Here is a 14,747-nt window from a genome sequence, read left to right on the forward strand (position 1 = left end):
CGTGTATTTCACTAATTCTCTTCGCAGTCGCTAAACGACAACAAGAAAATACATTTTCTCGTTAGATCTCTAAACGACGCGTTGAGAGGAGGTTCAAATCTACTAGATGATAGAAATCTCAAAACTACATCTAGGTTCCAGTTCGGAGTGCGAGGAGAAAAGGTTTTTGAGGTTTCAAAAGATCTAATAAGATCGTGGAGGTCTTTATCTTCTGCAATTCTCAACCTCTGTTTCGAAATACGGCCGAAAGCATACTTCGATAAACCTTTAATGGTAGAAACTGATAATTTGATTCTTCCTTAAGGAAAATCAAGAAATCAGCTATGTTGGTCACAGAGGTATCGGAAGAGGACAGTTTATTCTTCTTACACCATCTTCTAAATACATCCCATTTTGATTGGTAGACCCGAATAGTTGAAGATCTCTGGGCTCTAGCAATTGCTTTTGAAGCTTTGCTTGAAAAACCTCTCGCTCTTGACAAGTCTTTCGATAGTCGAAAGGCAGTCAGAGCGAGAGCGGGGAGTTTTGATGGTACCTCTCGAAATGGGGTTTGTTTGAGAAGATCTCTCCTGTGTGGAAGAGATCTTGGGAAGTCCACTGTCCATTCCTGTACCTCTGTGAACCAATCTTGAGACGGCCAAAGGGAGCGATGAGTGTTAGTCTCGTCCCTCTTGATGCCGCAAACTTTCTTAACACCACTCCTAACATTTTGAAGGGGGGAAAGGCGTAGGCATCTAGGCCTGACCAGTCCAGCAGCATGCGTCCACCGCTATCGCTCTCGGGTCTTCCACTAAGGAGCAAAAGTTCTCTATCCTTCTGGATAGGTAGGTGGAGAATAGGTCTATATGTGGACTGCCCCACAGGGACCACAGAGCTTGACACACCTGAATGTGAAGGGTCCATTCTGTGGGGAGAACTTGGTTTATCCTGCTTAGCCTGTCTGCTCTGATGTTCTTTCTCTCCTTTCACGAATCTTGTGAGAAGAGTCACTTTCTTTTCTTTGCCCAATACAACAGCTCTTTTGTTATATGGAACAGAGAAGAGAGTGAGTTCCCCCTTGTTTCTTGATATAGGCCAACGCTGTGGTGTTGTCCGAGTTGACCTGTACCACTTGACCTAACTACCTCTGTCTCGAAGGCTTTTAGAGCTAGAAGAAACGGCATAAAGTTCTTTGGAGTTTATATGCCAGTCTAGCTGATCCTTCCTCTATTGGCCTGATATTTCTTTTGTCCCTAGAGTCGCTCCCCATCCCTTCTCTGAAGCGTCTGAGAACAAGATTAGGTTTGGGTTCCGAACTTCTAGAGACAAGCCCTCGTTCTTTTCTAAGGGAAAAATCCACCACTTCAGATGATTCTTTACTTCCAGAGGAATACTGAAAGTGTCCGAAAGTTGCCCGTTCTTCCAACTCCAAATTTCTTCTTAGGAAGAATTGAAGAGGGCGAAGGTGGAGTCTTCCTAGCGAAATGAACTGTTCTAGTGAGGAAAGGGTTCCAGAAGACTTAACCACTCCCTCACCGAACTCCGTTCTTTCTCTAGGAAGCTCGAGATTTTCTGTAATCCCCGAGCAATCCTTTCCTGGGACGGAAAAGCCCGAAAACCCGAGAATCCATCCGAATCCCAAATAGACTAAGTTCTGACTGGGGATCATCTGCGATTTCTCGAGGTTCACGAGTAATCCTAACGTCTTTGCTAGGTTCAAAGTAGACTGTAGGTCCTCCAAACACCGTTTTCTTTTCTCCTTTCTCCGACTTGGCCCGGATTAGCCAATCGTCGAGATACATTGAGATGTTTATCCCTTCTAAATGAAGCCATTGCCACGTTCCGCATCAGATACGTGAATACCTGAGGGGCGGTCGATAGGCCGAAGCACAAGGCCCTGAATTGGAAGATTTGTCCTTGAACAACAAATCTTAAATATTTTCTTGACGATGGGTGAATCGGAACATGAAAGTAAGCATCCTGAAGGTCCAGGGATACCATCCAATCTCCCTGACGTAGGGAAGACAGAACTGAAGCTGAAGTACCTCCATGGAGAACTTCTTTTTTCTCCTTTCCCTCCACGTACCTGTTCAGGACGCTTACAATCCTAGGACGGGTCTCCATCCCCCCGAAGCCTTTGGAACCAAGAAAAGGCGGTTGTAAAACCCCGGGGAGAAAGGATCTTGCACTAGCTCTATTGCATTCTTGTCCCTCATCGACACCACCGTCTGAAGGAGAGAGTCGTTCAGTCCAGGGTCCTTGTAACTCGTCGACAAATCCTTTGGAGATGTTGCCAAAGGAGGTCTGTCTACGAAGGGAATGATGTACCCCTTCTGTAGGACAGACAGAGTCCAGGGATCTGCTTCTCTTACGGACCAGGCATCCAGAAAGTATTGAAGTCTGGCCCCTACCTGTGCTTGGAGGACATGGCTGCTATTTGCTCTTTTTAAAAGAGCGGAAGGAAGACCTCCCTCGCTTGTCAAAGGGTCTTCTCTCCGAAGTTGATCGAGTTGAAGGGGCTCCACGAAAGGTCACCACTGGAGTCCGAGCCACCTTCTTCTTAGTCTTAACTGCAGGTCTACTTTTCTTTGTAGATTGTACAAGAAGGTCCTGCGTAGCCTTTTCCGACAAGGATCTCGCAACATCCTTCACTAAAGATGAAGGAACAGAATGTTCTGACAGAGGTGCGAATAATAGAGCGGACCTCTGAGAAGGAGAAACTCCTTTCGTCAGAAAGGAACTGTAAAGAGATCTTTTCTTTCACATTCCAGATCCAAAAAGAGCAGCCTTATTCATGCAAGATAGGACACTGTGCAAAGTTTCTGGATCTAGAAAATCTGGCTCACTCGTCTTCTTAGCCAGCACCCCAAGAGACCATCTAAGAAGTTAAAACACCTCTAAGACGTGAAAAATTCCCTTAAGGTGCTGATCTAATTCCGACACTCCAGGACGCCTTTGCTGAATTGAGAGACTTGTCTTCTCACAAGACTCTACAAGACTCGAGAAATCTGAATCTGCCGACGAAGGGAGCATCAATCTTATCGCCTCTTTTGTCTTATACCAAATGCCTCTCCCCGTCAGTTTGGAGGGAGGAGAGCAATAAAACCGTTCTCAAAGTTTCCTTTTTAGATAAAAGCCACGAATCTAAAGACTGGAGGGCTTTCTTCATTGAGATCGCCGGTTTCATCTTTAAGAAAAGCCGAGGATTTCGGGGTTTTTGTGCTCGAAAACAGAGATCTCGGCAAAGGAGGAGCTGCAGGACTAAGAGAATCCGCAAACTCTCTAGAAGTAACGAGGCTTAAAACTTTATAATTGGAAAGTCCCTCGTTAGTTGAAACTTCTTCCTCAGAAATCTCTTCAAGTTCCCAGGTTAGAAGGAGATCGCTCTTTCCTGACCGATTCTCTATCAGGAGAAGCCGCTCCCTGTGGGGAGGCGTCCTGCTTCTGGCTGGCGTCAACCGATTTTGGAGCGTCCTCGGCTTGCCTGACGACTCTCTCCTGAGAGGCGTCCTGCTTCTTGTTGACGTCTCGCGCCTCGAAGCATCCTGGCGCTTGCCTCGCGCCTCGCTCCTGGGAGGCGTCATGCTTCTGGCTGGCGTCAACCGCTTTGGAAGCGTCCTGACGCTTGTTTCCTGGCGACTCTCTCCTGAGAGGCGTCCTGCTTTTTTGTTGACGTCTCGCGCCTCGTAGCGTCCTGGCGCTTGCCTGGCGCCTCGCTCCTGGGAGGCGGTCCCTGCTTCTGGTTGGCGTGACGCGCCTATCTTGACGCTCGCGCCTGGCTGACGTTTCACGTCTAGCAAACTCGACGCTCTTGTCTGGCGTCTCGTGCCTGCGTTTGACAGGAGAACGGATCCTGCTCGCCTATGCAAGGCTGATGAATCCGATTCCAAATCAGAGGAAGACAAAATACTATGGCGAGTCTGAACCCTCGATAGCCTAGACTTCTTAATAGGCAGGAAATCGTCTTCTTCTGGGAGGGTCTTTATACAGAACTCCCCACAAAGAGAAGTGATGGAATCCTGATAGTGCGAAGGATTCTTTTAGTCTCTTCATTATTGTCTACCCTCGGTTGTTTAATTACTGAATGGTCCCTCCTCTTGAAAACGCTCAGGACTAGAAGTAATCCTGGGTTCATCCAAACGTCTTTTAAGGGGGCGAGAAAGATCCGCCGATCTCAACCTCTTTTAGGTGAGGAATTCTCCGAGGAGGAGAAACACTCACGCAGAACGCTTTTTCTGTAGCGTTCTCTGGCATTCTGTGGCGATACAGAAAATGCCGAAGGGACGTCTGACTGTTGGGGGATCCTCCACAACCTCCTTACGGCTTTCGACATTCCTTCTCTTCTGGGCTTGGGAGCTTGAAAGAGGTCTAGGCCTGGGGACACTTATACATCTATCCACAGCACTATAATCACACTGCTTACCTTCATAGGCCGCCATTTTGGTTTCCATTTTCCTCCGAAGGGCGGCTTTAAGATTCGCAATCTCAGATGCCGAATCTGTGTGTTCTAATAAAGGAGCAGGTACATTAGATGGGGCAGTAAAAGGAGAAGAGGGTATAATATTACTGATAACCCCGCTAGAACTAGATAAAGGTTTGGAAGAAGACCTCCTCACCCTGTTTCTTTCTAACTTCTTCACGTATGAGGTTAGAGATTTCCATTCTTCCGCACTCAAATCCTTGCATTCATTACAAGTATTACCAAAAGAACATTCATACATCCTGCATTTCTTGCAAATAGTATGAGGATCAATCGATGCCTTCGGCATCCTAACTTTACAACCCACATTCACACACATTCTCACCACATTTCCAGAATCAGACATCATGTTGAACAATCCAAATCAAATTCCAAAAACGGTCCACAATCGCGTATGCCAGTACAATCAATGCAAATACGTCACCGAGAAATCCAAACGAAGATCAGTTGTGATGCAAAATACGAATCCAGCCGGAGATACCCACAACGATGTTGCCAGTATGGCCGACAGAAAAAATATGATAGAACATGGGGATGGTTCCTAGTCCTGCCACCCAGCGGCAGGTAAGTAGATCACCTGACCTACAGGTAGCGTGTGCGCGAAATTCGAATTTCTGTCGGACGACGGAGTCAAATAGCTAAGTATATATCTGACAGGTAAGTTAAATGTATAAAAATATTTTTTTCAAAAAATTACAGCGCGCTTAGTTTTCAAGATTAAGAGTTCATTTTTGGCTCCTTTTTTTGTCATTGCCTGAAGTTTAGTATGCAACCATCAGAAATGAACAAAAATTATCATTATCATATATATGATAATGATAATTTTTGCGATAATGCGATATATGATAGCGCAAAAACAAAATTTCATATATAATTGTATTCAAATCACGCTGTGTGCAAAACGGTTAAAGGTAACAAGTTACTTTTTTTTTTCGTTGTAATGTACCCTAAATTGCGATCATTTTGGTATATAACACATTGTAAAACGATAAAAGCAACACAGAGAAAATATTATCACAAAATAATGAATGAATTCATTACGCGCGCACGTAAACAAATATTTTTTTCAAAAATTCACCATAAATCTAAATATTGTCCTAGAGACTTCCAATTTCTTTCAAATGAAGACAAATGATTGAATATTACTATACTGAAAGAGTATAAGCTTACAATTGCAGTTTTCAACCATATCTGAGGAGTTAAAGTTGATCGAATGTCGAATTTTTTTTTATATATTTTTTTATATGCAATTATTTTGGAAATTAGAAAAGCTACAACCTTCAAATATTTTTTGTTTTATTCTACATAAAATTGCAAACATTTTCATATATAAAACTCTATGAAATGCCTTATATAAAACGGAGCAAATATTCCGAGAATGGGACGTACGCATTTCGGAGATTTGTGGCGGAGAATCCGCGCGCAGAGGGAAGGAAAGTTTTTTTTTTTAATTCACCATAAATCTAAATATTGTGCTAGAGCTTTAAATTTGTTTCAAGATGAAGATGAACTGACTGAAATTACTAGACTGTAAGAGTTTTTTTAGCTTACAATTGCTGTTTTTTCGACCAGTTTCGGTAGAGTCAAAGTTGACCGAACGTGGTTTTTTTTCTATTTATCGTGATTTATATGCAAATATTTCAAAAATGAGAAAAGCTACAACCTTCAATTATTTTTTGTTGTATTCTACATGAAATTGCGCACATTTTCATATATAAAACTTTATGTAACGGCTAATTTAAAATGGTACAAACATTACCACAATCGCACGTATGATTTTTTCGGAAGAGTTACCGTGCGGACGTAAAGAAAATGTTATTTTTTTCATAAATTCACCATAAATTGAAATATTGTGCTAGAGACTTCCAATTTGTTGCAAAATGAAGGTAAATGATTGAATATTACTAGAATATAAGCGTTTTAGCTTACAACTGCGTTTTTCGACCATTTCGGTAGAGTCAAAGTTGACCGAAGGTTGAAAATTTGTCACTTATCATTTTTTATATGAAAATATTTCAAAATTGATAAAAGCTAAAACCATGAGTTTTGTTTTTTAGTTGTATTGTGCATGAAACTGTGCACATTCCATATATAAACTTTATGTAACGGCTAATTTTAAAATGGTGCAAACATTACCACAATCGCATGTATGATTTTTTTTGCAAGAGTTACCGCGCGGACGTAAGGAAAAAGTTTTTTCATAAATTCACCATAAATCGAAATATTGTGCTAAGACTTCCAATTAGTTGCAAAATTAAGGTAAATGATTGAATATTACTAAAATATAAGAGTTTTAGCTTACAATTGTGTTTTTCGACCATTTCGGTAATCAAAGTTGACCGAAGGTTGAAATTTTGGCACTTATCGTTATTTATATAAAAATATCTCAAAACTGATAAAAGCTACAATCATGAGTATTTTTTAGTTGTATTGTACATAAAAATGCGCACATTTTCATATATAATACTCCATGTAACGTTTAATTTCAAATTGTACAAAAATTATGTCAAAGTGACGAAATAATTTCCGAGATGTGTCACAGATATGTACTTTTTAGTGCGGCAAGAAAGAAATTCGCGCTTGCGCGCCTGCGTAACAATTGTAAAAAAAACAACACCTTGATCCGTGAACTCCCAGCATCCCCCAAGGCGCGTGATTCAAGAGTTTTCGGCTGGTAGGCCTAAAAGTATTTTTCCGCAAATTTTTAAAAAAACTTGTATGTCGACGTAAAATACGTCCAGTCGGCACCTGAGAGACAAAAAAATGTCGACGTAAAATACGTCCAGTCAGCGTTTAAGGGTTAAAAGTATGACTGCAAGGCAGCAGCTGTCCTTTTTGTCACCTTTTACGACCCGCAGAACATAAGGTGGTAGTATTCTTACACCCCTACCACAGGGGTGTAAAATGTTATTGTCATGATACAATAAAGTTTTATGCATACTTACCTGGCAGATATATACTTAGCTATAGACTCCGTCGTCCCCGATAGAAATTCGAATTTCGCGGCACACTCTACAGGTAGGTCAGGTGATCTACCGCCCCGCCGCTGGTGGCGGGAATAGGAATCATTCCCGTTTTCTAAGACAGATTTTTCTCTTCCACCTGTCTCCTGAGGGGAGGTCGGGTGGGCCATACACCGTATATATCTGCCAGGTAAGTATGCATAAAACTTTATTGTATCATGACAATAACATTTTTATGCATTCAACTTACCTGTCAGATATATACTTAGCTGATTGGCACCTTTGGCGGAGGGTAAGAGACAGCTAATCTACTGAAATAGACAGGAAACAACATATGTTGTAGGTAATAAAATTAAAAACCTTGATTCCTACCTGTGTTAGCGAAAGACTTCATGCTACTGCCTAGGAGCCCGTATCGCTTCAAGAGCCTCAGCGAGTAGTGACCTCATGCTAAGAGTTCTTGATGGTCTGTTTACAGGGGTCTTACCCACTTACGCTTCAGAACCTTAGGATCTTTGTCAATGGGTCCTATCCACTTACATGACACCTTGCCTATTGGCATGATCATAGAGCACGACACTAATCCCGATCACCTGATCCTTATTGGGTTAGTACTCGATTGAAAGGAGTCATCCCGAACATCCTTTCAAGCAACCCACAACTCAAAAACAATATTAAAACTAATTATTAAAAATATTAAAAACAAATTTAAGGATCAGCGTCTGCTCCATTTCCCAGCATAGTATCCGCTGATACATAAGGTCCAAGAGAGAAACATTTATCGTATGTTATTCTAACCATCCTTTAAATATGTGGGATGCAAATACTGAATTGCACCTCCAGTAAGTTGCTGCTAAAATGTTTCTCATGGACATATTCTTCGTAAAAGAAGGGAAGTTGCCACAGCCCGTACTTCGTGAGCTTTCACTCTCAGCAGCTTTAAAGAGTTCTCTTGGCAATTCCTATGAGCTTCGGTAATTACATTTCTGACAAAGAATGCCAGTGCGTTCTTTGACATCGGTCTATTGGGGTTTCTTACCGAACACAAACCAAGACCTTGTCGACATCCCTGAAGCTGTTGTCTTCTTTTCTAAATAAATTTTAAAATAAGGTCTGACTGGGCAAAGGGACCGATCCCAACTCTCCTACCAGATAAGAGAGTCCCTTGACTTCGAAACTTCTAGCAAGGTTAGAAGGGTTCTCATTCTTCGCTAGGAAAAGATCCTGGAAAGAAAATGACAGCCGAGTCTTTTCTAAATCCCACCCGAGAGTCCAAAGCATGCAATTCACTGATCCTCTTAGCAGTTGCTAGAGCCAACAGGAATATGCATTTGCTAGTAAGATCTCTGAATGAGATTTTATCTATAGGTTCGAACCTGTCCGACATCAAGAACTTTAGGACAACGTCCAGATTCCAACTCGGGGGAATCGATGATCTCAATTTCTTAGTCTCGAAAGACCTGATGAGATCATGAAGATCCCTTATTATTCTCGAGATTCAGCCCTCTGTTTCTAAAAACAGCTGAGAGCATGCTCCTATATCCCTTGATAGTTGATACGGCCAATTTGGATTCTTCTCTTAAGAAGAGGAGAAAATCCGCGATTTCGGCTACAGAGGTATTGGAAGAGGACAGCTCCTTCGACCTACACCATCTACGGAAAACTTCCCACTTCGATTGGTAGACCCGCAGGGTAGAGGCTCTGCGGGCTCTAGCAATTGAAGTTGCCACTTTCTTTGAAAAGCCTCTCGCTCTGACCAGTCTTTCGATAGTCGAAAGGCAGTCAGGGAGAGACTTTGGATGTTTTTGTGGAACCTCTCGAAGTGGGGTTGTCTGAGCAGATCTGTCCTGTCTGGTAGAGATCTGGGGAAGTCCACCGTCCATTCCAGTACCTCTGTGAACCAGATTCGGGAAGGCCAAAAGGGAGCAATTAGAGTCATTCTCATTCCTTCCGATGCCACAAATTTCCTTACTACTTCCCCCAGCACTTTGAATGGGGGAAAGGCGTATGCATCTATGCCTGACCAATCCATGAGGAAGGGCATCGATCGCTGTGGCTCTGGGATCTTCTTCTAGCGAGCAGAAGTTGTCTATTTTCCTGGAGAGGAACGTGGCAAACAGGTCGATCTGGGGTCCTCCCCCAGAGTGACCATATTTGTCTGCAGACTTCTGAGTGGAGCATCCACTCTGTCGGGAGAACCTGGTTCTTTCTGCTCAACCTGTCTGCCCTTAGGTTTTTTTACTCCTTGGACAAACCTTGTACGCAGAATAATGCCCCGTTCCTCTGTCCAGGTTAATAGAGCTCTCGCTATTTCGTTCAGAGAGAAAGAGTGAGTGCCCCCTTGATTCCGGATGTAAGCCAGAGCTGTGGTATTGTCGGAATTGACTTGAACTACCGCCTCTCTGACTTCCGCTTCGAAGTATTCCAGGGCTAGATGAATTGCCAGGAGTTCCTTCGCATTGATGTGCAGAGTAGTTTGTTGTCTGGTCCAAACACCTGCTACTCCTTTGGACCCAGTGTTGCTCCCCCACCTGCTCCGAGGCATCAGAAAACAACACTCGGTGAGGGTTCCGAATCAAGAGGGACACCCCTTCGTCCTTGTAATGGGGTTAACCACCACTTTAGGTCTGATTTATCCCCTGTTGGATGGGAAAAACGTCTGACAAGTCTCCTGTCTTTTTTGACTCCACATCCTCTTTAGATAAAAATTGCAGAGCTCTGAGATATAATCTTCCCAGGGAAATGAACTGCTCTAACGAGGAAGGGTGCCCAGCAAACTGAGCCATTCCCTCGCCGAGGTCCGTTCTTTCCCTAAGAAGTTCGAGATCTTTTCTAAAAAAAAGAAGCCTCGAGTAATTCTGTCTTGAGATGGAAACGCCCGAAAACCCCGAGAATCCATCTGTATCCCCAGATAGACTATGTTCTGTCTGGGGATCAATTGTGATTTCTCGAGGTTCACGAGCAGTCCCAGAGATTTTGTCAAGTTCAAAGGTCTTCTCCAAGTCCTTCAAGCACTGAAGTTTCCGATTTTGCTCTTATTAGCCAAATATCGTCCAGATAAAGGGATATATTTATCCCCTCTAGATGTAGCCATCTCGCAACGTTCATCATTAGCCTCGTGAACACTTGAGGGCCGTTGAAAGGCCGAAGCATAGGCTCTGAATTGGTATACTTTCCCCTGCATCATGAATCGGAGATATTTCTTCGATGATGGATGCAGGGGGACATGAAAGTATGCATCTTGTAGATCTAAGGAGACCATCCAATCTCCTGGACGAAGAGCCGCAAGAACCGATTTTGATGTTTCCATAGAGAACTTTGTGTTCTCCACAAATCGGTTCAATGCGCTCACATCCAGGACCGGTCTCCACCCTCCCGAGGATTTCGGAACCAGAAAAAGACGTTGTAGAATCCTCGGGAATGCGGATCCCGAACCACTTCGATGGCCTCCTTTTGAAACATCGTTGTTCTACCAGTTGCAATAATGCTTCTTTCTTGGCAGGGTCCCTGTATTGGGCTGACAGTTCCCTCGGGTTCGTAGTCAAGGGAGGTCTGTCCTCGAAAGGGGATCATATATCCCTTTGTTACCACGGAAAGGGACAAATTTCTGCCTGTCTCCGAGCCCATTCTTCGGAAAATTTCCGAAGTCTGGCTCCTACCGGTGCTTGAAGGACTGTTGTCTCATTTAGCTCTCTTGATAGGTCTGAAGGAAGGCCTACCTCTCTTCTGCACTCCTCTCTTCTTAAAAGAGAATCTGGCCGAGGTACTTCCCCTCGAAAGGGCTGTTGAGGGGACCCGAGTCTCTCTCTTAATAGGACCCAAAGTCCTCGATTTCTTTGCAGATTGGGCCAAGAGATCTTGTTGTGGCCTTTTCTGTCAAAGAATGAGAAATATCTTTTACAAGATTTGAAGGAAACAATTGGTCCGACAGAGGAGCATACAGAAGAGATGACCTCTGAGTAGGAGTAACTGCTTTCGTCAGAAAAGAGCTAAATAAGACTCTCTTCTTCAGAATACCAGTTCCAAACAGAGAGGCCACCTCTCCTGATCCATCCTGAACCGCCTTGTCCATACAGGAAAGAACACTATGAAGGACTTCTGGACTAAGAAGATTCCTCCTCTTGTGTCTTTTTGGCCAACCACAAGGACCCCAAGGGACCAGTCTAAGAAGTTAAAAACTTCTAAGACATTAAACAATCCCTTGAGGAGATGGTCCATTCTCAGAAGTCCCCCATGTGATCTTTGCTGATGACAAGGCTTGTCTCCTAGACGAATCTACCAGATTCGAAAAATCTGCTTCGGCAGTGGACGGGAGAGTTAGACCCCGTGTTTCCCGTCTCGTACCAAATTCCCTTCTTCCCTGATAGTCTGGAAGGAGGCAGGTAAAGACTGTCTTCCCCGCCTTCTCCTTGGATTCCAACCATTTCCTACGAATCGGAGAGCCTTGTTCATGGAAATGGTTGGCTTCATTTTAATAAAAGATGATTGTTTCGGGACCTTCGTGCTTGTAAACAAGGACTTGGAAAGGAGGAGCAGTAGGGCTTAAAGAGTCCCCAAACTCTTGAAGTAAGAGGGCTGCCAGCGTCTTGTAATCTGACAAACCCGGAGCCGAGTGATCTTCAGAGTCCGAAATCTCTTCCAAAATCCAATTCCGAAGAGGATGTTTATTTCCAGTAGGAGACTGGCCTCTTGCAACATCCACCCCACTCTCGCAAGAACGACGACCGCCTGTGCGATAACTTGCGTCCCTACGAGAGATAGGTTGATCCTGCAAAACGACTTATCCTTCTCCTGGCAAGAGCGATGGCCGCTTGTGCGACACCCTTTCTCTCCTGTCAGACGAAGGACGTCTCTCCTATCACTTTCTCCGGAACCACCTATGTCCTGACAAGGAATACGGCCGCTTGTGCGACAACTAGAGTCCTTGTCAGGTAAAGGTTTATCCTTCCGAAAGCTAAACAAATCCTCTTGGCTTAATTGTCTTTTGGAAGAATTCCGTCTCTTATTTGTCACTTGTGGCTCATTGCGCCGGGTTGGCGCTCGTGATTCCTTGCGCCAAGCTGGCGCTTCTGGCGCATTTCGGCATGGTGGCGCTTCTTCTGGCGCATCTGGCGCTTCTGGCGCATTTCGCCCGGCTGGCTCTTCTGGCGCATATGGCGACATTTCGGGCAGGGTATGCGCTTCTGGCTGCAGCTTCTGGCTCGCATCTGGCGCCATCTGGCGCTTCTGGCGCATTTCGCCAGCATGGCTCTTCTGGCGCATATGGCGCTTCTGGCTCTTCCTGACTCTATGGAGTCTCAAACTCATCTGGCGCATTGCGCCAGGTTGGCGTTTTTGGCGCATTCTTCATACTCCTCCGAGTATAAGCCGAAACTTCCGTTTCTTCTTTCTTTCCCTTCGTCTTCTTTATAGGAAGGAAAGAGTCCTTCTCCTGGGAGTTTCCTTAGTAAAAACTCCTACTAAGGCTGAAAGTTGCTCCTGCACATTTAGGATAATTTTTGCAGCCGCACTCTCTTTTTCCTTCCCTGATTCAGGTGAGGCATGTCTCGAAGCGGAAGGAAACTCCGATTTCCGTTTAGGAACCAATCTCCTTTTCTTCTTCTCACAAGGTGATAGATCGGAGAAAAGCTCAGGGCTTGAATCCAAAGTAGGAGCCTTCCAACTTCTCTTTAAGGGGCGTGACAGTTCATCAGAACTCCATCCCCTTACATTCGGTGAAGAATCTGACGAAGAAAAACACTTCTTTAGGATGCTTTTCGATAGCGATCCTTGGCAGTTCGGGTCGTCACAGAATCTGCCGAGGAGACGCCTGATCGTGGGGATTCTCCGTAACCTCCGTAAGGCTTTCGACATTCCTTCTCCTCTGGCCTGTGAGCTTGGAAGAGGTCTAGGCCTGGGAGCGAGACAGAGCCGATCGATCACCCGACACCCTCCACTGCACTAGGGACACTTAATTCACTATCACTGTGCTTACCTTTCAACGTCAGCATTTGACGTTCCATCCTTTGTATGCGCAGCTTTAATATCTGCAATTTCCGTTGCCGGATTTGCAGTCTTAGTACTAGAGGAAGAAGATAGACGTTTAGGGTTAGGTGTTAATTTAATAGGCTCGTTAGAGCGAGACCTACTACGCTTCTGGAGGAAGCCTTCCTAGCCCTATCCATATCTAATTTCCTTAAATATGAATTTAAATTCTTCCATTCTTCCTCATTCATATTTACACATTCATCACAGGTGTTAGAAATTGAACATTCATTCCTTCTACACCCCTTACAAACTGTGTGAGGGTCTACCGAAGCTTTCGGTATCCTCACCATGCATCCCTCATTTACACACTGTCTTCTAACCGTAAAGCTAGAATCCGACATCATGAGAAATATCCAAAACCAAGTCCAAAAAACAGTCCACGAAAGAGTATGCCAAACCAAAGATCCAATACGTCACCAAAATAACCGGCTTAGAAGATCAATAGCGATGAAAAATACGAAAATCAAATCAGGAGTAACAACAACAATGTTGCTGTCACGGCCGATAGAGAAAATCTGTCTTAGAAAACGGGAATGATTCCTATTCCCGCCACCAGCGGCGGGGCGGTAGATCACCTGACCTACCTGTAGAGTGTGCCGCGAAATTCGAATTTCTATCGGGGACGACGGAGTCTATAGCTAAGTATATATCTGACAGGTAAGTTGAATGCATAAAAACAATTATTGTTTTCTAACATTAGGTAACTTACAGACATATGACTGCTAAATTTGTTGATAAAATCTGCATTTGCCTGCTTACGTAGATTTGCAATTTCTCTGTCATCTTGGAAGGTCCAGTTACGAAACTGCGTGCTGCTACCATACATGTTTTCGAAGCTGAAAGACAGAAGAACTTGTTAATCTAAATGGCCAGTCTCTTGTAGGAACTTTATTTTATTGCTTTCAATAGTAAATAAAGATGTCTTTCAAGTATACCTCTTAATCCATAAATACATACATAAAAAATTTTTAATAAGAATTGTACATTCAAACCTTTCCTGTTTCACACCAGTTATGCAAATAAGTGATTTACATCTTGAGTTTCCTTGTCAAATTAAAGTAAGTTTGTTGCCGGTTGCAAAGTTGTGTCATAGTAGCCTAAAGAAAAGAAAGGGAAGGAGAATACACAACATTCTAGTTTTCTAAAAAGTTGCAGTAGCAGTCTCCAACCACGTCCCAAAAGCAAAGAGTCTGACTCACGATGCATCCAGGTAGCTCAGCACTTCTACTAGTGAGACTGGTCATCATCTGTGAAGTATTATTTAAAAAAAAAAAAAAAAAAAAATTGGTCATATCTGT

General features: G+C 43.7%; 1 protein-coding gene across 1 annotated transcript in view; it reads right to left on the bottom strand.

Annotated features, from left to right (window-relative positions):
- Nucleotides 1–14,317, bottom strand: part of LOC135216773 (cyclin-H-like) — a 103,753-nt gene extending 89,436 nt beyond the window's left edge. Inside the window, exon 1 of the mRNA XM_064252255.1 lies at nucleotides 14,159–14,317. Coding sequence (XP_064108325.1) covers nucleotides 14,159–14,275 — 117 coding nt within the window. The 5' untranslated portion in view covers nucleotides 14,276–14,317. The remainder of the gene's footprint in view (nucleotides 1–14,158) is intronic.
- Between the last annotated feature and the right edge of the window lie 430 nt (nucleotides 14,318–14,747).

The sequence above is a fragment of the Macrobrachium nipponense genome, chromosome 6 (genome assembly GCF_015104395.2).
Source record: "Macrobrachium nipponense isolate FS-2020 chromosome 6, ASM1510439v2, whole genome shotgun sequence".
In the NCBI taxonomy this organism is placed as follows: domain Eukaryota; kingdom Metazoa; phylum Arthropoda; class Malacostraca; order Decapoda; family Palaemonidae; genus Macrobrachium; species Macrobrachium nipponense.